We start from the raw sequence: 23,485 nt of genomic DNA, 5'->3' as shown, positions 1-23,485 counted from the left end.
GTGTGTATGTGTGTGTGGGGCGTGCTTACGTCAATAGAAGATAAAGGACGTAATGACGTTGTTGAAGAAGTCAGAAGAAGAAGAGAGAGAGAAGGGAGAGAGACACCAGCCTGCTTGTTTTCTCTATCGATGGATGAGAAACAATAACTGTGTTTGCCACTGAAACCCATGTATGGAAGTTGGAAGTAATCCGGTGGAGTTCACTTTGTTGCTGACCTGTAGAAGGAAACAGGTATTTGTGTGTGGACGACCACGGTTCGGATGCTTTTCGGGGTGAGGAAGTCACTACCGAGTAAACACTGAAGTGTCGTTTGGGTTCCATCGTGGAACATTTGGATTTCGTATGTACTCTCTCTATGTTTTTCTACATCTACATCTTATCTTCAGACAACGGTGGTTGTTGAAGAAGCCCTTGCTCATGTTTCACCTTATGGCTTGCGGAACTGAACTTTAAGAACCATTCAGGAACTGGGAGTTTTGGACTTTGTCACACACACACACGAAGAGTTTAGTTTTGGGGTTAACGTTCGAGGTTTAACATTTTTGAATTCTAACATACTAACATTTTTACTTTTATTTTACGTATTATCATACGTAGTGATTAATAAAATAGTTTTTAACACTGAATCATGCTCAGTGTGTTTCTTTTGCTGCTGGTTCGTGACAAAATTGGGGGCTCGTCCGGGATAGTTCCCAAGGTTAACGAGTGTCATCTGGGATCGTTCCCCAGATTGACGAGATTTGTTCGAGATTCAATCCAAAGATTTTTGAGGGAGGTCTGATAAATTCTTTTTAATTGGCTTGTGTGTGTGGAAACCAGCAGCAATGGATATTAAGGCATTTTTGGAGTCACCAACCCAAAAAGGATTGGAGGTGGCGACAAAGGATGATTTGATAAAGATTGCTACAAGGTTAAACCTTACAGAAGTAAAGCAGTCTATGAGAAAGGCAGATATTCAGAGACTGATAGCTGACCATTATGTGGAAAAGAAGGTGTTTGAGAAGGAAGTGTTAAAACAGTTTCCTGGCAGTGAAATAGCAATTTCTGAGGCACAGGTGCAGCTGGCAAAGAGATTAGAAGCTGAACGACAGCAAACCCAGTTAAAGATAGAGGCTGAACGAGAGCAAAAGAAATTAGAAGCTGAACGAGAACAAAAGAGATTAGAGGCTGAACGAGAACAAACCCAGTTAAAGATAGAGGCTGAACGAGAACAAAAGAAATTAGAAGCTGAACGAGAGCAAAAGAGATTAGAGGCCGAGCGAGAGAAATTAGAGGCCGAACAAAAGAAATTAGAGACTGAACAAAAGCTAACTCAGATGAAGATAGAGGCTGATCTAGCAATGAAGCAGATGGAATTGAAGAGGATGGAGCTGGATAACGAGGAGAAAAAGAGGCAGCATGAGTTACAAATGAAGCGTAGGAGTTCGGAATCTGATTCTGATGATGGTTTTTCAGCCAGCAGGGAGGTTCGATTAGTCCCTCCGTTTGAAGAAGATCAGGTTGATCAGTATTTCCAACATTTTGAAAAGGTTGCTGTGAGTTCAAACTGGCCAAGGAAAGGATGGGCTCTTATGGTACAGAGTGTGATTAAAGGTAAAGCTCAAAAAGCTTATTCTGCTTTGTCTGTTGAGGATGCAGCTGATTATACCAAGGTAAAACAAGCTATTTTGAAGGCCTATGAATTGGTCCCTGAGGCTTATAGACAAAAATTCAGAGACTTGAGGAAATCTGCAGATCAGACTTATATGGAATTTGCCAATGGAAAGAGAATATGTTTTGAACGATGGTACATGGCTAAAAATGTAGATGGGGATTTTGATAAATTGAAAGAATTGATACTAGTGGAAGACTTTAAAAGATGTGTTCCAGCTGAATTAACAACATATTTAAATGAAAAGGCAGTGGAAACTTTACAAGAAACTGCTAGGTTGGCAGATGATTATGCTTTAACCCATAAATCCAAATGGGGACAACCTAAAACCTTTCAAAAGAGTTACAAAGACAATCCAGGTAAACCAGAGATTAAATTGGGAGGTAATCAAAAAGGAAAAGATGAAAAGAAGCCAGGGCTGGAGAAATCTGTTGAGCGTACTTGTTATTACTGTAGGAAACCTGGCCACGTGATATCTAATTGTGCCCTTTTGAAGAAAAAGAAGGAAGCTGTGCCCAATGCTTGCTTTCAGGCAATTAAAAATCAAAAAGGTTCAGGAGATGCTGTTAAAGATCAGTCCTTGCAAGAGGGAAAAGCGGAAAAGTTGGAGGAGGTGAGAAAAGAATTCCGTTCGTATGTATCAGAGGGTTTTGTTTCACTGAATGATGAGTCACCCCAGGTGCCAGTGAAAATTCTTAGAGTTACTGGGGCTAGTCAATCTCTCTTGCTGGACAGTGTTTTAAATTTTGGTGAAGAAAGTGACACTGGTGAAGTAAATCTAGTACGAGGCGTTACAGGTGACACCATGTCTGTCCCTTTTCACAGGGTGATTTTAAAGTCAAAGTTCGTAGAAGGACCAGTCGAGATAGGGATAAGACCTAGTTTGCCAGTGGAAGGAGTTTCTTTGTTATTGGGAAATGACCTTGCAGATGGAGAAAGTGATCCTGTGGTACGGTTAACAACCAAACCAAGGATTGATGAGTCTGAGAATGATCCAGATGTTTACCCATCATGTGCGGTGACTCGAGCTAGAGCTAAAGAATTAGCCAAAACAGACAGTCTGGTGCAGTCTGATGTAGTTCCTTGTGACAGTCCTAAACAGGAAGAAAATTATGATGCCTTATCTGAGACTTTTCTGTCTTCATTGGAGGATCAACATCCTTATAGTGAGCCTGAATTTAAAGATTTGTCTTTGTCAAGGAAGGATTTTATGGTGGAACAGACAAAGGACCCTGAGTTGACAGAATTGAAAGAAAAAGCTCTTTCATGTGAGGAGATTGAAAAGGTGCCAACTGGATATTATGTCAAAAATGGAGTGTTAATGAGGAAATGGAGACCTCCTCATGTTCCTGTTACTGAGGAATGGGAAGTTATTCATCAGGTTGTTGTTCCAAAAGTTTATAGGGATGAGATTTTAAACCTGGCCCATAGTATGCCTTTGGGTGGTCATTTTGGTGTGAATAAAACTGTAGGGAAGATCTTGAAACAATTCTATTGGCCTGGTTTGAGAAAAGATGTGGTGATGTTTTGTCGAACCTGCCACACATGTCAGATGGTGGGTAAACCAAATCAAAAACCCCCTGTGGCTCCATTGAAACCAATTCCTGCTTTTGGGGAGCCCTTTTCGAAGGTGATTGTGGACTGTGTTGGCCCCTTACCAAAGTCTAAGACTGGAAATCAGTATTTGTTAACCATCATGTGTGCCACTTCTAGATTTCCAGAGGCAATACCCCTTAGAAATATTAAGGCCAAGACGGTGTCAAAGGCTCTTGTAAAATTTTTTACCTTGTTTGGTTTGCCAAAAGAAATCCAATCTGATCAAGGTAGTAATTTTATGTCAAAAATTTTTCAACAAATAGTCTATGAGCTGGGAGCAAAGCAGATTGTATCATCTGCATATCACCCAGAATCTCAAGGAGCTCTGGAGAGATTTCATTCTACTCTCAAAAATATGCTGAAGACTTATTGCTTTGAAAACACCAAGGATTGGGACGAAGGTATCCATTTACTTTTGTTTGCCGTTAGAGAATCGATCCAGGAGTCAATAGGATTTAGTCCGTTTGAGCTTGTGTTTGGACATAGGGTGAGAGGACCTTTGGAGTTGTTAAGAGAGCAATGGGTTAATGAGGAAGTTCACCTGAGTCTGTTGGACTATGTCCAAAAATTTAAAACTCGGTTGGAGAGAGTCTGCCAGCTAGCGAGAGAGAATTTGAAAACAAGCCAGATAAGAATGAAGACATATTTTGATAGACGTGCTCGGCCTAGGACATTCGCAGTGGGGCAAAAGGTGTTGGTATTTTTCCCTAGCCAAAATAATCCCTTGCAAGCTCGTTTTTCTGGACCCTATGTTATTGAATCTCGAGTGACTGATCTAGCATATATAATCAAAACACCAGATAGACGCAAGAAAACACAACTCTGTCATGTAAACATGCTAAAACCTTATTATGAGAGGGATTCAGTTGTGGCCTTGGTGGATGGTGTAAAGGTTGTTTCTAGAATGCCTGATGTTGATGTTGAGGAAGGCCAATTTAGACCAAATATTGTTCCATCGAAACTAAAAAACCAAAATATCATGGAGAACCTTGAAACGAAGTTGGACCATTTACAAGTTTCACAAAAACAACAGATGAGAGAATTAATTTTAAAATTTAAAAATTTGTTCCCAGATGTTCCAAACAGAACATCGATAATTACCCATGATGTTGATGTTGGGGATGCAAAACCAATCAAACAACACCCATATCGAATGAATGTGGAAAAAAGTAAACTTGTTGATCAGGAAATAAAGTACATGTTGGAAAATGATATTATTAGACATTCAACTTCAAATTGGAGTTCGCCCTGTGTTATTGTACCTAAACCTGATGGAACTCTTAGATTTTGCACAGATTACAGGAAAGTGAATGCTGTAACAAAGTCAGATGCTTACCCTATTCCTAGGGTGGATGATTGCATAGACAGAGTGGGAAAGGCAAAATTTCTTACAAAGATTGACCTATTAAAAGGGTACTGGTGTGTTCCATTAACAGATAGAGGACGAGAGATTTCAGCCTTTGTAACCCCTTCTGGATTGTATGAATACAATGTTTTGCCATTTGGAATGAAAAATGCTCCGGCAACATTTCAAAGAATGATTAATTCAGTGATTCATGGGTTAAAACATACAGATGCCTACATTGACGACTTAGTGACTGGGAATGATACTTGGGAAGATCACATCTCTGCGTTAGAAAGGTTGTTTGAAAGACTTTCCAAGGCTAACCTTACAGTTAACTTGGCTAAAAGTGAATTTGGCCATGCCACTGTGACGTATCTTGGTTATGTTGTAGGTCAAGGCAAGCAAGCTCCTGTTCAGGCAAAAGTTCAAGCAATATCTGAGTTCCCTATTCCCACAGGTACGAGGACTGTTAGAAGATTTTTGGGAATGGTTGGATATTATCGAAAATTTTGTAAAAACTTTGCTGATATTGCTCTTCCCCTAACTAATCTTCTGAAGAAGGGAGTAAAGTTTGTTTGGACAGATTCTTGTCAAGAAGCATTTGAGAAGCTGAAAGCCATTTTATGCTACCATCCTGTGCTCAAAACACCTGACTTTGAAAAGCCATTTTCATTAGCAGTAGATGCCAGTGATGAAGCTGCAGGAGCTGTGTTGTTACAGAAGGGTGACCTTGATGATATTGACCATCCTGTAGCTTACTTTTCAAAGAAATTTAATGAGCATCAAAAGAATTATTCCACCATAGAGAAAGAATTACTGTCGCTTGTTTTAGCCTTGCAACATTTCAGTGTATATGTTTGCACCGCTCAGAAACCATTGACTGTGTATACCGATCATAACCCATTGGTGTTTCTGAGCCGAGTCAAAAACAAGAACAGAAGGCTGTTAAACTGGAGTTTAATTTTGCAAGAGTTTGATCTCATGATAACTCACATTAAAGGCAAAGATAATGTGATTGCTGATTGTCTTTCCCGATGTTAAATGGGAAACATGTATCTGTACTAATCTGATAGTCTGTAGTTGTGTAGCATGATAATTATTAACATTACTAACTGTATGCGCGGTTAAAATTTTCTTGGGAAAATTTTTTTTTTAGGTGGGAGGTGTTACGGACTCAGTGAAAGTCCCTTTAAGATAGAGAGTGTGTGTGTATGTGTGTGTGGGGCGTGCTTACGTCAATAGAAGATAAAGGACGTAATGACGTTGTTGAAGAAGTCAGAAGAAGAAGAGAGAGAGAGAAGGGAGAGAGACACCAGCCTGCTTGTTTTCTCTATCGATGGATGAGAAACAATAACTGTGTTTGCCACTGAAACCCAAGTATGGAAGTTGGAAGTAATCCGGTGGAGTTCACTTTGTTGCTGACCTGTAGAAGGAAACAGGTATTTGTGTGTGGACGACCACGGTTCAGATGCTTTTCGGGGTGAGGAAGTCACTACCGAGTAAACACTGAAGTGTCGTTTGGGTTCCATCGTGGAACATTTGGATTTCGTATGTACTCTCTCTATGTTTTTCTACATCTACATCTTATCTTCAGACAACGGTGGTTGTTGAAGAAGCCCTTGCTCATGTTTCACCTTATGGCTTGCGGAACTGAACTTTAAGAACCATTCAGGAACTGGGAGTTTTGGACTTTGTCACACACACACACGAAGAGTTTAGTTTTGGGGTTAACGTTCGAGGTTTAACATTTTTGAATTCTAACATACTAACATTTTTACTTTTATTTTACGTATTATCATACGTAGTGATTAATAAAATAGTTTTTAACACTGAATCATGCTCAGTGTGTTTCTTTTGCTGCTGGTTCGTGACAGCAGGTTGAATTAGATTATTTGCAAATTGAATAGTAAGTAGTCTGTTTACTCATTCAATTCCTAAATTATCTCCATCTTTTAACCTGCTGTAATTTCCACATATTGCATTTCAGAACTGTATCTATAACTATACATATCCAATTTTTTTCTAGGAAAAGAATGAAAATGGAATTAAAGACGTAAGCAGAGATCGGAAAGAAAAGGAACAGTCAAGGGAACGTGGAAAACCAATGGATAAAGAAAGGGATCGACACAAAGATGGCGATAGACGAGACAGAGCTAAAGAGCATGAGCGAGACCGAGCAAGAACAAAAGAAAGGGATCAGGAAAACCACAAGAATCGTGGGGATGGAGAAAGAATGGAGAAGGAAAAGAATCGAGGTACAGAAAAAATGGAGAAGGACAAGATTAGAGGTGATGGAGAAAAGGACAAAGAGCGAAGTAAAGAGAGGGAGAGAAACAGAGACAAAGAAAAAATGAGAGAGAAAAGAGAGAAGGACAAGGAGCATGAGCATTTGAAAGACCATGGTAAAGACCAAGAAGTGGAAAAGGAAAAAGCTAAAGAACAGGAGAAAACAGAGAGACGGGTAATTAAAAAATATCTTTACTTTAGTTGGTGAATTATCATAGTACAAAATGTGGCAATTAAATTCAGCAAATGTTTTGGAGATATTAAAAGAATGTTTTCCAGAGTAGAAAGCAAACCTATATAGTTTTTGCACTGTGCACACGTCAAACTTCAATTATGTTATTTCTGTTGAAATTTTATATATCATCTTCCAATTCATTGTCATATTGCCAGAATTAAATGCCAATGTAAAACCTAGAAGCTGTATTGTCAATTTTATATATTTTCTGTATTTTATATATTTCCTGAAAAAAAAACTCATTATTACAGTATCTGAAGAATTTGTTGTATAATGGAAGGAAGTTTAAAGTGACCTTGAAATTTTAGCAGATTAGTTGTTCACCATGATCATGATGTGATCAAAGCAGAAAGCATAATAGATTGTATAGCTAAAACTTTAACTTGCTGACTTTGTGCAGGTGTACCTAGAGTACTATATACAATCTGATTTTTCAAAATTTCTATTTTTTGAGATTTCTAGCATCTACATTGGTTTTCTTTTGTTCATCAGAAGTTAATTTGTGATCCTGTTATATAATTGATGCAGAATTTAAGATTTAATCATTTGTGTACCGCAATTGATTATTGGTTTTATTTAGGAATGGCTTTTTTTCTCCTTTTAATTTCTTTTTACTACCACAGTCTAAAGTTGCTGCAGAGGACAAACCACCCATACAGCCTTCAGAAGTGATGAAGAAGGACAACAAAAATGATGCAGAGCAAGAGGTGAACAAAATTTGATTTATTCTGGAACAAAGTCATTGTGTGATTGCAAGCAATTTACTGCAGTGAAATACAAACTTTATAAGCTAAGTGCAATTCTCAGAATGAACTCATTCTGGCAAAATAATTTGGATCTAAATAAATGATAAATAGTAAAGTTAATTTAGAAAAATGAGGCAAAATATTAGGGAAAGTAAGGATGTCTAGGCATTGGGAATACCACTGCAGAAGTCACTAAAGGCTGTGATATAGGGCAATCAGGCCATTAAGTAAGCAAATGAAGTGCATGGGATTATTTCCAGAGTGATAGAATTGAAAAGTAGAAATGTTGCGCTGATCTAGCATTGAACCATCATAAGACTGTGGTTGCAATACTTTGTATAGTTTTGGTTCCTATATCATATTGAGATGTTGGAGAGAATGCAAAAAGGATTCACCTAGAGGTAACCAGAAATGCAAGGTTGTATCCATCAGGAAAATGCGAAACAGGCTGGGTAATCTAATAGAAGTTTTTTTTTTAGAACTGTGCAAAGTTTTGATAGAATAGAGACAGTCAGAGTGTTTTAGTTCATAAAGCAGAGCAAAACCAGTGACCTTCAATTTAAAATGGATACCAAGTGGAGGTAATTCAAAGAAACATTCCACTGCAGTTAACGCAAAAGTTAAAGAAGCATTCGAGATAGAGAATAGAGTTTTGTTTATAGATTAGGACTGATGTGGAGCATAAACAATGGTATGGATAGGGTAGGCTGAATGCTCTGCTTTTGTGCTGAATATACAATTTATTGAAAAATTTTTAAAAAAACAAAGTGCTTAAAACATCAGCAGATCAGGCAGCAACTGTTGGACAAGAGAGTTAACGTGTCAGATCAAAGGTCCTTTTTCAAAACTGGAAAAATAAGAAAATAATGCAGAGAGGAATGGATAGGAGAAAGGGAAATCTCTGATAGGGTTGCAGTGGTAATGAGCTGTTGAAGAAGTCATCTAGTTGATGGGATCATCGGAACATTTAGAGAGAGAGAGAGAGAATACAAAGGGGGCATGTAAACATTGCGAAATGCAGAGTTGTAGGAAATACCCAGTAGATCAGGCTATGCTGTTGGACAGAGAAAAACAGAGTCAATATTACAGATAGCTGACCTAAAACAAAACTGGCCAGTTCTGATGCATGCAGAGAAAGCAGGTTACTTGAAGTTGGTGAATTCAGTATTAAGACCGAAAGGCTGCAATGTGTTTAAATGGAAGATGAGTGGGAGTGGGGTTAGCACATTTCAGCCCTCCTGTACTTTTATAACAAGACCCAAAGGCATTTTTCCCTGCAAGTATTCTATTCCATTCCAGGGAAAAATGCAGAAAAACTACAATTGTTTGCTGTAACACCATAGGACTAGTGATTTCTATGCAATAGCTGCATGATATCTGTCATAAAATTTAAGTTCAGGAATCCAGACCAAGAAGCAAGTCTTTTTCAGCATATTTTCAGTTAGTAAGAGGTAAGTTACTAATTAGCCATAATGGTGATGTCTTGGGCAGTTTCTATTTCTTGGAGCAATTTCTCCAACATTAGTTTTTTTGGGCTTTGGATGATAAGGAATGGGTGAATGGTGTGTGAAATTGTAAGTTTCTATGGATATATAACTAGGAAGAAGGCACCAAAGGTAAATGTGGAACCTTTAGAGAACAAGGCTGATAAATTAATAACAGGAAACAAAGAAATGGCAGATATGTTAAATCATTTTTTTGCATCAGTCTTTACTGTGGATGACACTACAAATATCCCTCAGATAACAGATGAGCTAATTTCAAGTAATGTGGAGGAACTTGTAAAAATCCCAGAGCTAAAGGTGGACCTATTGCCAGGACAATGATCTGCACCCAAGGGTTTTAAAGGAAGTGACTGCAGAGATGGTGGATCCATTGGTTGAAATTTTTCAAAACTTGCTAAATTTCGGGATGGTACCAGAAGACTGGAAATTGGCCAATGTGACTCCCTTGTTCAAAAATGGAGAAAGATGAGGAGATATTTTGTCCAGTTAATTTAACACCTACTGTTGGCAAGATGCTGGAGTCAGTAATCAAAGAGGAAATAATTAATCATTTAGGCAAGCTGCATATAATCAAAGCTAGTCAATGTGGTTTTATGAAAGGTAGATCATGTTTGACAAATTGCTCATTATTTGAGGATGTGACAGGGAGAGTTGATAAAGGGGAACCTGTAGATGAAGTGTATTTAGATTTCCCCAAGGCATTTGACAAGGTGCCACACAAGACGCTGGTGCATAAATTAACAACCCAAGGTACTGGAGGAAGTGCATTGGCATGTATTGAAAACTGGCTGTCAGATAGAAAACAAAGACTTGGAATAAATTGGTCCTTTTCAGGCTGAAGGGATGTAACTAGCAGAGTACCCCAGGGATCAGTTCCTGGCCCTCAGTTATTTACTAGTTACAATAACAACCTGGAGGAGGGAAAAAAATGCTTTCCAAGTTTGCTGATAATATGAAAATAGGTGGAAGGACATGTTTGTGATGAGGACATTGCACAATCACAACAAGATATAGCTAGATTGAGTGAAAACTTGGCAAATGGAGTTTAACGTGGGGAAGTGTGAGGTCATGCACTTCAGTAGGAGGGATCAAGTGGAGAGAGACTGCAAATGAATGAAGTTCAGAGGGATCTAGGTGTTCTAATGCATTAATCGCAAAAGGTTAGCTGGCAGATCCAGCAAATGGTTAAGAAGGCAAAAGGCATGCTGATCTTTGAGGCCGCGTGGAATACTGTGCACAGTATTGGTCCCCTTACTTAAGCATTGGAGGCAGTCCAAAGGAGATTCATCAAGCTATTTCTTGGATGAAGGGTTGGCCTATCAAGAGAGGCTAGACAGTTGGAGTCTGTATTCCTTGGAATTTAGAAGAATGAGAGGGTGACATTATTGAAACATCATAAGAAAGCTTGCCAGGGTAGATATTGAAGCGTTTACACAAGCGGGAGAGTCATGAACAACAGGACAGTGCTACAAAATAAGGTGCCAGTCATTTATAACTGAGGTGTATAGAAATTTCTTCTCTCATATAGTAGTGAATCTCTAGAATTCTCTGCCCCCAAGGGTGGTGGAGGTCAGATCGTTAGATATATTTAAGCTGGAAATAGATAAATATTCGAAAGATTGAGGAATTGAGTGTTATGGGGAACTGGCACAGAAGAAGAGTTGAGGCCAGCATAGATCAGCCATCATCATATTGAATGTCAGGGCAGGCTTGAGGGGCAAGGTAGCCTACTCTTCCTATTTTCTCATATTCTTAATCTGCCTGGATGGATTGGGCTCTAACATCTTTTTTCTGTTTTCATATTTATTTCAGATGTGTGAGATACATTCATGGGTTATTATTTCATGTTTCAGAATATTATTGAAGGCTATATTATTCTGTTAGGTGTGGTCTGAATTGCAAATTTCATGCAAGCAGAAAATAAAAATGCAACTCTTCTGGCTCCTGTTCACTATGGTGTAGAAAGCCTTCTATGTAAATACTTAAGAATATCATTTTGAGAAGAGCAGGTAGACCTCAGTGGCAGTTGGGTAAGGATATTTTTTAAGAAGTTTAATGTTTAAGTCCTTCCTAAACAGATTCAATGGTCACGAATTAAGTTAGGTGAGAATTTTTGTAAGTAGCATGGATAAATAAGGTGAACAATCAACAAAATATATAAAAACTGAAAACAATTTGCAGGTCATTTGTGAAAAAATGGGCATCTGGTTGGTTTTTAAATTAGTTTGATTTCCTCCGTCGCTGCCTCTTCCTCCATGTCGCCTCAAAATGGAAATGTTGTACAGCGTACTGCTACAGGTTTTGATAATTAGTCAGCTGACCTCCTTCAGAATATTTTGTTTTGTGAAAGTGTTGCTTGAGGATGATGATGATATTTGTGTGGTAGCATGGCTCATTGTATGCTGGGCTGTGGTTTGGAATGAGTGGCTAAACATTATTACCTTGTAACCAGTCTTTGTGTGGCAGTTCAAATATAGATAGCATAGTATAACTACTGTAGAATGGAGCTTGTGATGCTGCCAGGTTGATGAAGATCCACTTGAATGATGTTTGTGATCAAGTACCAACTGCAGTTTGAAGTAGAATCCTGTGTGTCATGAAAATGCCCGATTTCACAGATTAAAGTATTTCTCTAAATTTAGGAAGCCTCTGTGGGCTTCCCTAATTCAGCAGTACACTGCCATCTGTGGGTATTTGTATGTATCTACAGCAATAATCTGGAGGGAGCCAGCCATATGACAGTTAGCAGTTATGTTCACCTTGACAGCCATTGTCAATGCTAGACTGCTTAGATGTTAAAGTTGTGGTTGCAGCATCAGGCAAACTTAAATTATGGTGTCTCTTGTGTCAGGAAGCCTCTTGAGTACAGGCAGGTAATCTCACTCATTGCCCCTTCTTGAAAGTGTGACAGACAAATTGCTCACTGAAGACCATTAGCAGATATGGCTTCTTACTCTTCTTTTGACTTCCACTTCTAGAAACTTTTCATTTTCTGAGAGGTTTTTCATCATTCACCTAATCCTATTTGCTTTCCAGAAAAAGATCTTGTAAACCAGGTAAGTTTGGAAGCAAGTTGTTTCAAGTAGGTAACTGAACAGAAATATAACACAGCATCAGCCAGATTGCTCCCTGTAGCCTATTAAAATTTTACCAGTGCTGGAATATTCCAAAATGAGGTACATATGCATCAGCAGTTAGAAGAAATAACTCAGCAACTAATATGGAAGATTTTTAGCTCATGATTCCTTCAAATAGCTCAGAGGACAGATAAGATTAAGACATGGTGTTGCCAGATATGTGCTTTTAAGATGGCAGTGCTAGCAGCAAATTCAAGTTGTATAGTGATTGATGTTGTAATCTGCTTGCTCTGCATACTTCCAACAATTGTTAGATGTACTTCTGCAAAGCCCTTTACCAAGATGGTGTCCTAGGCATTTTTAATTGTAAATGGGACCTTGCATCACACACACCATTTTTGAATGTTGTGTTTTTGAGCTTTTTTTTTCAAAAAGTCACTGGTGCTGCCAAGCTTAATTTGTCACTCAATATATCTTGGTTATTATTGAGTAAGTAATATCCCCATTTCCAAAGCTGATTAATTTTTAATAATCTGTCTTGCTCAAATGTACAAGTACAGCAAAATGCCAATAAACTGACATTGGATTGTTTGAAAATCTCAGTAGTTTGGCATCTGGCTCACTCATTAGTCTAGAATGTGAGCTGGAGTCCAGGGTGCAAGTGGGGTGTGCGGCCTGCGCTGTGAGTCCAGAGTGTAGCCAGGGCTGGAGTCTGTACTATGGGCTAATGTGCTGTTGGAGCCAGGATCCAAAATGCTTTTCTATTTTCTGTTCCCTTTAAACTCACTGGGTTCACTGGAAAAATTATTATGTTACTTTGTAACATGTAAAGAGTGAAATAAAAATGTGATGCTAATGCTACTCAGGGTCCGAGGGTGCTGGATTACCAGAGTTTTACTATTAGTGATTTTTAATTGGTTATGATGTGTTATAACTGTATAGAATTAGACATGTTTCACAAAATAGTTGGTGACCTACTTATGATGTGGAATTTCTTTAGTATTTATGAATTTGTAGTGACTTTTTGTTTTGAAGGTTGAGAGCCCTGTGAGAATTCCAAGGCCTTCATCAGCAAAAGGCCAAAGAAGGAAACCAAAATCAGGAGCTGAAGGTATTAGATTTTAACTACTTTAACTTGACAAAAATCCTGTAATATATTCTAACAAGTATATTTAATACAAGTACAAATATTTCATCTATGATAAAAACAGAAAATGGTTGAAGTATTCAGCAGGACATCCAGCATCTGTGGAGAGAGAAATGGGATTACTATTTTGGGTTGATCAGGTATTTCCTGCTTGATTTTGTTTTGTCTTGTACAGTAATTAAAAACCTACTTGCCTTCTGAGAAGGGTGAAAAAACAAAATCTCTAAAATCATTCTTGAGGCGACTAAAACAGTTTTGTGTTCAGATAACCAGAGAATTGCATGCATCAATCTTTCTGGACTGTGTTCACTTCCTGCGCTGTCCTCATGCCTGTGTTTATCTGGTACAGATTCCCAGGTGCATTTCACAGGGCCTCTGATTAAATGTTTGAGTATTTAATACTATGTAACCTAAAACAGAACAAGTCAATTCCTAAGTATATTGCTGACGAATATTAGTATTTTCACTATCAGGAATGTTTGACAATTTCATATCGATATTTAGGTCTGTAGGGTAATGTTCAGTGTGCTCCACCCCTTGGGCATTAGGATGCTTTTTTTAAGGCTAGATAGAGTAGAAAATGGCTGTTTGATGTAGAGTATCTTGGCTGAGTCCAAACTTATCTGTGGACATTGGTTGAGGATATCTAATTCTAATAGTGATCTCTAGTTGATTTTTCACTTCAGCCACATCTTGGAGTCACTTGGGGCCGCATGATGGCCCAGCAGTTAGCATTGCTGCTTCACAGCTCTGGAGACCCATATTTGATCCTGACCTCAGGTGCTATATGTGTGGAGATTGCCTGTTCTACTCATGACCATTTGGGTTTCCCCCAGGTGTTCCAGTTTTCTCCTCCATTCCAAAAATATGCTTATTGGTGGATTAATTGGCTATTGTAAATTGTTCCTAGTGTAGGTGGGTGGCAGCAGAATCGGGGATAAGCATGCGAGAGAGAATAGGTTACCAGGAAATCATTGTAGGAATGGGTTTGAAGCGAGAGAAAATTTTTTCATTTTTTGTCATGAGAAAATATAAAAAGTTGTTTTACCATTACTGCCGATAAACTACTTATTCACCAACTCAGCTAGGAATGTGTAATTTACCTTCTCTTTGTATGTGTCTCATTTCCTATGTTAGATTTTGACTTGCATAATAGTTAAACAGGTGTTATTTTGCAGTAACTTTTTAATTCTGGCATTCTAAATATAGTGTCAGTAGTGACACTGCTTTGGCTGCTTCAAGGCTGATGATGGAAGCTTCTTTTTGTGACCCTCCAAAATGTCCATACATTACCTGGAAGAATTTGATACCTCTCACAGCTGTGATGTTCTTTGGAGTAATCAAACCCGTACCTTCATTTTGGAAAAGTGAGCTCACAGTTAAACAAAACTTACAATGTACACAATAGGTAGCTGTCCAAAATTCAGTTGGTACAGTAAAACTCCATTAATCCTGCACACTTGGGGCTTCTTGGTGCCAGATAAGATTTTCTAGACTATTGGGTGTTGTTCTATTACTACTCCAAGACACTTTTAATTAAATTTTTTGGATGTTATATAGAATAATACATTTTCCAATGAAGTTTAAAGGGAGTATGGGAAACAGATCCAGGTGATTTTCAAGGGAGCATGGGAACTGGGGCCCCGGTTGGTGGAATCAAGTGAGGTAACCAGAGTCCCGGTGGGTAGAAGGGAACGAGGGAACTGGGATCCTGGTGAGTGGAAGGGAGCGAGGAAACTGGGGCCCTGGCAAGACGGATGCTGTTCCATTGAAATTTCTGAATAGTTGGATAGTGAATTATCTGAGATTTACATATACTGACTTCACTATACCTAATGGGATATGCTGCTCCTGATCAAGAGGGCAAGTGATCTATTTGCCATCTAGCTTAAGCCAAAGTTGTGGAGTACGTTTACTTAGTTAGCCTGAAAAATTTCCCTTCCTGCAAAAAAAAATTGCTGTAAAGCCCTTTTAGAATTAGGCATATCCCTGTCATGCTATTGTGAATTCATTTGATTTCTGTGCATATAGGTACATTTTGCTGCTTCTGTATTTTTAATGTTGAAGTTGTTAAAGCATTTTTAAGAAATACTTGTAATGCTAATGTATTCTTTCTGCCATTGTCAGAGGAAGGGAAAGAATCTAAAACACCACTTAGTCAGCAAGAGGTATTAGAGCAAAAGCCGGGGAAAGAAACCATTATAATCAAGCTAGGTAAGATTAAAGGGGTAGACTGAACAGGCTTTCTGTAACAAGATGCAGCAAATTGCTAATATAATTTTTCGAAGATACTATTTTGAAGAAAAAATTAACAAAATTACTTTTAAATAAATGGTAATTTCTTATTTTTATTCCTTTAAATATCACCTTTTTAAAAAAAGTACCAAACCAAAGCATAGCTTTGAAATTTTGCTATAGGAGGAAATCTAGGGTAAAAAAGTTTGATTCACTTGTGCAAAATATATTGCAGCTTTACTTTGACTTTCATAATTCGGGTATTTTAAGCGAAGTGATAACTGATTAAAGTAACTAATTTAATCCCCATGTTAAAATTGTATGAAATCCTTTTCCTCTGTTAACACAAACATTTGTATGCTGGTACTGAACTCGTAGAACAGAAATGTTCTGATTGCTTGCAAAGTCAGAAATACAAAGGCTTTGTTTTTGGCAGCTGGTTAGCACAACATACTGATGTGTTAATGTATTCCAGTTGGAGTGAGAGCACGCATCTATTCTTCTATAGTTCGCAACAGAAGGAATTTGTGTTTCAATTTGGCTGGGGTTGAAAGTCGATAGGAGTTCCCAGTGGGATGCAAAGTTGAATTTTTGTCAACTTGCACTTGAATGGAAACAAACTGCTGGAAGAATTGAGTTCTCCCAGCAGTTTGTTTTTTGCTCCAGATTCCAGCATCTGCTGTCACTTGGGTCTCCAGTTGAATGGAATGTTTGTTCACTTGAACTGTTCATGTGTTTCCTACATGAATCAGCAGAGGAGCTGTATTGTCCATGCCTTGCTTGCTTCCTTAATCAGGAGCACATAGCTAAAAAGGAAATGAGAAAAGTACTTTGCTGAATTGTGGTTTATTTTCATTAAAAAATGTCAACAGATGCTAAAATCTGAAACATAAACACATCTTGCTGGAAACATTCAGCAGGTCAGGCAGCATTTGTGGAAAAGAGAAACAGCCTGAAATGTTAACTCTGTTTTCTTCATGCTGATGTTGCCTGACCTGCTGAATGTTTCCAGCATTTTCACTAGTTTATTTTCATGTCAATCCTTAAAAGAAAATTAGCGCACATACCCACTACTGCCCTTTGTCATTATGAATTTTTATGGCAGATCATTTTCTACTGCTCAGTTATAAAGTCAGTTCTCATAGGAAAGCTTTAGCTCCATTTATGTAGAAGTATAACAATCCAAGAAGTTGAATAAAATTCTCCTTGTTGCACTTGTTACTAGATAAATAACTGTCTCGGCATGTTTACTTTGAGGTCAAACGACCAATAAAATTACTTTTTATTTTGTTTAGTTTGAGCTGATGAATGAGTTTGAGATGAATAAGCAAGAATACAGTAATGAGAGTGAATAGTATATTTGCATTATAATCAGAATCTACATTATAAACATTGAAAAATAACAAAGGGTAACATACCCTTTGCTAAAACTTGTAGTAAAAAGGTATTTGATGCAAGTGCACAACCATTTTAGTTGGGGAATCACAAAGCCTCCTGAACCTGCTATCCTTCCCCTTCACTAATCCCATCTTGCTCTCTCTATAGTAACCTTAAAAGAGTAGGTTTACTTGGGTAAGTATTTTATTCTAAATTGTTAACTGTTTAACTTGTTAGCAAAGGATTCAAAAGCACTCACTCCCAATAGTCTAATTATATTAGTATGTCACTGAGTGTGACAGAGAATTTTGAAAAGTGACTCAAATTTGTTAACTGTGGATATGTGCAAAGCTATTGAGACTAGACCAGGATCTGTCCCAACCCCAGCCTTTGCATCCAATTGCTCATCCTTTGCAATTACTACCAGCTTCAACAAAATTCCACCACCAGATACAAATTCCTCCCTGTTCACATTCCAAAGGAACTGTTCTCTTTGTAACTCCCTAGTTTTCTGCTCTGTTGCCGTAACCACTTCTCTTATCACGGCACTTTGCCTGGCAACCACAGGAGATGCAACACCTTCCCTTTTATCTCTTACCTTTCCACTATCCAGTGACCCAAACAGTCCTTCCAAGTAAAGCAGCAGCTTTCTCAGAGGGTAGTGAATCTCTGGAATTCTCTGCCCCAGTGAGTGGTGGGCCGGATCATCAGATATATTTAAGATGGAGATAAGTAAATATTTGAAAGATTAAAAATTCGAAAAAGGGTTATGAGGAACTAGCACAGAAGAGGAGTTGAAGCCAGTAAGGATGAGCTATGATCATATTGAATGGCTGGGCATACTTGAGGGGTCCAGTGGCCATCTCCTGCTCCTATTTTCTTGTGTTCTTCCAATCTAGCGGACTGCATCAGTGGTCACAATGCGGTGTCTCCTACATTGGAGAAACCAGTATAGATTGGGTGCCTGCTTTGCAGAACATTTGTGTTCAGAATGGAGGGGTGACCCTGACATTCCTTTTGCCTTCCACTTTAATTCTCCATCTCTATCCTGCTCTGGCCTGCTGCACTGTTATAAGTCCAACATGAGCTTGAGGAAGAGCAAGTCGTCTTTCATCTGGACACCTTGCAGCCTTCTTGGCTGCTTATTGAATTCTACAATGTTTGGTAACTTGCTTTCTCAGAATTGGCCTATTCTGTTGAAGATCATCCACCTGTTATATTAACTCGGGTTTTCTTTCCTCACCAGCATTGCCAGTCGTGCCGGGCATTTCCTACAGCTTTCATGATCCTTTGTTCATATTCTGTTTCTGTAACTGCTCTCAGTAACCTATCAAACAGATGACTTCATCTGCAGCTTATCACCATGGCCTCACCCTATGAGAGAGATTCCCTTTGAACTACCTATCCCTCACCTATTTTCTCTGCAACTTAAAACTAATTTGCTTTCTCTTTTCTGACAAAAGACCTTCAATCTGGATTGTTAGCTTGCTTTTACCACAGTTATTACCTGAACTGTTGAGTGGTTCCAGCACTTTTTATTTTCCTTTCGCAGCTTGCTGTTTTAGTACCATGAGTCTTTAATGAACTGTTCCTCCTCCATAATGATCATGCTGCATATCCTGTAAATGAGCCAGGTCCAGACATGGCAGAAATTTTGTAGCAGAGAGTTGTGCAATCTTATGTCATTAATGTTCAGTGCATTTTATTTCTATTCACTCCAGATGATGGTATTATTAACACAATGCTCTAGCTTGGCTCAGATTCAGTATCAAAAGTAGACTTACTTGCAGAAATTAACATAGAACATAGAACAGGGCAGCTCAGAAACAGACCCTTTGGCCCATGATGTCTGTGCCAAACACAATGCCAAATTAAACTAAATCTCTCCTGCCTGTACATGATCCATATCCCTCCATTCCTTGCACATGTGTCTATCTAAACGCCACTTAATCACCACTGTCGTAACTGCTTCCACCACTGCCCTCAGCAACAGTAAAAACTTAAATTTTAGTATAGCAACAGAAAATCTGAGAGTACATACAGTTAAGAGACCAACAACTTGATTTTGATTCTATTTAACTCATCCAATCTGATTTCCAAGCTTTGTAGTTTAGTATATCTTTCTCTTGTATTTCATCCTCCAAGTTGAACTGATTTACTGGAGAGTGGTGGTCTCATTTCCCCCAAACAACTCTTGCTTTAATACAACAATACTGTTTGAAATTCAAAGAGTAAAGCCATCTCCTGAAAGGTACTGTATATACTGCAGCTTAGCTTGCAATTTTCTATTAATACCATAACTTGTTCTGAGCTTAACGTTTATACTGGGCATGATATATTAACAAATATATTTGTACACAAATCTATGTTCTTCCCATCAAGCTATATAGAGATGCTTGTCAAATTTCATCAATATACTCAGAGAGATAGCTGATCAGCTAATTGTTAATATTTAGTTTTTATAATAGACTTTTCTTTCAAACATTGAAAATAGCCTAAGAGAGAGTAGATTTAAAAAAATGTTGAGCTGAATCCTCCAGTTTTGTTTACATCTTGTTACTGCCTTCCTGTTCATTCCAAAGTCTTGAGAAAAACTGATTGTTCTCAAACTGCTTGCTTGTGTGCAGTGATCACAAAGCTAGAAATGGACTGAGTTCACTTAGATTAACTTTTCTTTCCTGCACTCTAGGAAGCAGAAGAGTTTAACTTTGTATCATGGTCACTTGACATTTGTGTATACAATTATTTTTAATGGGATATTTTTAATGGATACAAAATGAGCTTACAATTCTATATTCATTAACTGATTTGACACCTATCCTGTGTGTGCTTTTAAAGATATTTCATTTAGATAATAAATTCTAAATGATTTAGCATTTTACTTGGTTTTTGCATCTGAAGTTGAAAAGAGCATCTCATTATAATCTTTTTTCCCTTCACAGATGAGTCTGATGTTGAAGGAGGTAAGTATTTACATTGGTAAATGGTTTATTATTGTCACATGTACTGAGATACAGTGAAAAGCTTTGATTGCATGCCATCCAGACAGATTATTCCATACATACATTTCATTATTGACTGTTACTTTCTACTTTGGAACTAAAATTTTAAAAGAGCTGTCAGTTGCAACATCTCTGTGCTGAGGCTCTTGCTGACTGGCAATGCAGATTTGTCAACCAATGAAGTCCAAATCTTTAAAAAAAAATGCTATCAGCTGCTATTTGGGAAACAGCTTTTGTGCAGGAAAATCTACTCCTCCATACTCCTTCTGCCATATCTGCTTCTTGAACAACTCTGCAAATTCTGGACATTGCTTCCACCAGCTTTTTCCCCCACATCAACTGTATAGTGTGTTGTGGAGGCAACAATGCACTGTATGCTACTTAACCGGGCATGGAATTCTAATATTGTCAGGTGCACAAGTGATGGACAAAATGAAAGTCTCTCTCCATAAGTGCTAGGGCAGTGTAAAGAATACCTTGCATTTATATGTTCACTATCAGAAAAATTGACCAAGATATTTTCCAGAAATATATTTGCCAAAAATCAACATTGTGTATGTTTAATAAATTTTAATAAAACAGTTGTTTGACTTTTTCTTCATATCTGTATGGGTTGTGCTAGGAAAACAAGTTTTCTTTGTCCATCTATTTCAACTTTATCTTGTCATTACTGCAGGAACATGACCTTTTATGTATAAAGGAATATTTATATTCCTGAGTATAAGAAATGGAAAGAGCATTTGGCCTTTCAAGCCTCCTCTGTCATTCATTAAGATCATGGCTAGTTCATCTTTTCTCAAGTCTATTTACCTGTCCTATCCCCATAGTTCTCAATTCCCCTGTTGATTAGAAATATACGTATCTCAAGGATTCAGCCTCCACAGTTTTCTGGAGCAAGAAATTCCATAGAGTCACAACCCTTTGAGAGATGAAATTCTTCCTCACTTTAATCTTAACTGGGAACCCCCTTATTCTAAGACTGTTTTCAATTAACTAGGTAAAAGTGGGAACAACAGAGGGCAGTTTCACAGAGGCGTTTTATATTTTTTGAGTTTTAGTTGGGGAACTAGGTGCTCTAATCCTTTCTCTGGGTGTCCACTTTCTGCCACAATCTCCATACAATGTAGAGAAGTGGGTTGCCTGCTCCCATGTCTGTCTTGAATCGCTTCACCCTAAGCTCACCATAAGCTTTAAAGTAGGTTCATTCTGATTCAGTTTTGAGTTACTGGATCTGCTCTGAATGTATCTCATTTAGCATGATGGTAACGCCATGCAACACGCAGGCTTTCACTCATACCACTTGTGTCTTCAACAGCTGTATTTGCAACAAGTGGATAGGTGAGTCAGTTTATTTATTCATAATACTGGAGTTCTCACCAGCTGGCATATGTCTTTGAGTGTTCCGTTGCAGCATGATATTGTTGCAAAATATCCTCTTGTTTGTCAGGGTATCAGTGAAAAATCTCTGCCGCCATAAGTGAGCAATGATAGATTCCTATTGCAAAAGCCACGATAATCACTGCATGGCATATTGTAAGAAAAACAATATAAACATACTATGTTGCAGCAAAATCCATCCAGTCCATATAATATTTTGGCACCATGTTCTCTGCTCAGAAAAACTGATAGAAATTTGTCCTGATTTAATGGAGTTAATTTCTGTATTTTGGCTGTATTTTTGTTCCTTTTGTGTTTATTAACATGGTCCATTTAGATATTTTGATTGCTACCAGAATTCTCACTAGGTAAAGTTCTGCACTGGGAGTGCTAAACTTCCAAATTTATCTCAGCAGTTGTTTTAAAAAGACTAATGGAATCCTAGTTATGGAGGTAACCATTGCTTTTGTAAAATGATTCACTGCATTCAGTACATTCATCCATAGGATAATAGATTCACCCTTATTTCAGCAGTATAGTCATTTGTTTGAACAGATTACATTTTTAGAATATGTTTGATCTCTTTTTCCTTGGCGTGCATACTTTAGTAATAGGTGTATCAATATTTGCAGATCCTGAAGCTTCCCAATATTCCATTGAGAAGAAGCATGCAGCTGAGGTGAATGGAGAGATTTCAGATGAACTTTCTCCCCAAGCTGTTCAGAGGTTATTGTCTTTTTGTTTGCTTAAATATTCACAACCAAATCAGATAACTGATATTGAGATTGTCATACACGAGGCAACTTATTTGTCATTTTGAGATAAATACTTATTTACCATCTGAATCACACTAAAGGTTGGTATTTTCTTAAGCAGCAAGCGAATATCTCGACCAGGAAGTGCAAGGCCTGCACCTCCCAGAGTGAAGAAGCAAGAAAGTGCAGATTCTCCTTCAGAAAGGTAATTGTTTCTCCTATTATTATGAAATGTTTCATGCCCCTGAAGTTCATTGTCACTAAAACAAAATAATACTTTTTTTTACATTATATTGAAAAATGTGTTCTGTGTTCTATATTTTCTGCTGGAAAATTAAGCAAAATCAGTATGTTGCAAAATGATAATCGAATAGTATTTCTGAGGGCAAATTAAATTAGTCTGCTTTACATATGTTAGATTACATTATTTGCCAACTTGATTGAATAACCAGCTAGTAATTCACTAACCATTAATTCAATCAAGGCCCTATGGTATTTCATGCCAGTAGTAAAAATCAATTAATGAACAATCTTGAGGACAAATTTTACAAAGCAAAATTTCTGTGGAGAGGGGAGAAGAGACTAAATGGGTGTATCATTAGAAAATTGGGTGGAAATTCTAGGTGCTTTAGTTTGATTTCTTGATCCAGATATTGTCCATTCAATTGAAAGATTTGCTAATTAACTCGACTCTTTAAAAAATGAGAGTTAGAAACCAGGAAACTGGTAATTGTTTATTAATATCACATGTACTGCAATACAGTGCTTGTGTGCCATCCAGGCAGATCATGCCATTCATAGGTGCATCAAGGTAGTAAAAAGAAAACAGAATGTAGAATATAATGTTGCAGCTACAGAGAAAGTGCAGTGCAGGTAAACAAATAAAGTACAAGGCTGCGACAAGGTAGATTGGGAGATCAAGAATTCATCTTTAGCATATGAGAGGTCCACTCAAGATCTGATAACAGTGGGATAGAAGCTGTCCTTGAGTTTGGTGGTATGCGCTTTGTATCTTCTGCCTGACAGGAGAAGGGAGAAGAGAGAATGACTGGGTTGGAAGGGGTTCTTGATTATGCTGGCTGCTTTCATGAGGCAGCAGGAAATGTAGCTGGAGTCAATGGAGGGGAGATTGTTTTTTTTTGATAGACTG

The 23,485-nt window shown here is 37.9% G+C and overlaps 1 protein-coding gene across 1 annotated transcript in view; it reads left to right on the top strand.

The window, feature by feature from the left end:
• The window catches only part of traf3ip1 (TNF receptor-associated factor 3 interacting protein 1), an 87,407-nt gene that overhangs the window by 25,367 nt on the left and 38,555 nt on the right, over nucleotides 1-23,485 (top strand). Inside the window, exons 5-10 of the mRNA XM_052024855.1 lie at nucleotides 6,620-7,054; nucleotides 7,738-7,821; nucleotides 13,478-13,553; nucleotides 20,144-20,164; nucleotides 22,213-22,306; nucleotides 22,457-22,540. Of these exons, the coding sequence (XP_051880815.1) occupies nucleotides 6,620-7,054; nucleotides 7,738-7,821; nucleotides 13,478-13,553; nucleotides 20,144-20,164; nucleotides 22,213-22,306; nucleotides 22,457-22,540 (794 nt within the window). The remainder of the gene's footprint in view (nucleotides 1-6,619; nucleotides 7,055-7,737; nucleotides 7,822-13,477; nucleotides 13,554-20,143; nucleotides 20,165-22,212; nucleotides 22,307-22,456; nucleotides 22,541-23,485) is intronic.

This window comes from Pristis pectinata, chromosome 1, assembly GCF_009764475.1.
Source record: "Pristis pectinata isolate sPriPec2 chromosome 1, sPriPec2.1.pri, whole genome shotgun sequence".
Lineage (NCBI taxonomy): Eukaryota > Metazoa > Chordata > Chondrichthyes > Rhinopristiformes > Pristidae > Pristis > Pristis pectinata.
This window is presented reverse-complemented; position numbering and strand designations above follow the sequence as displayed.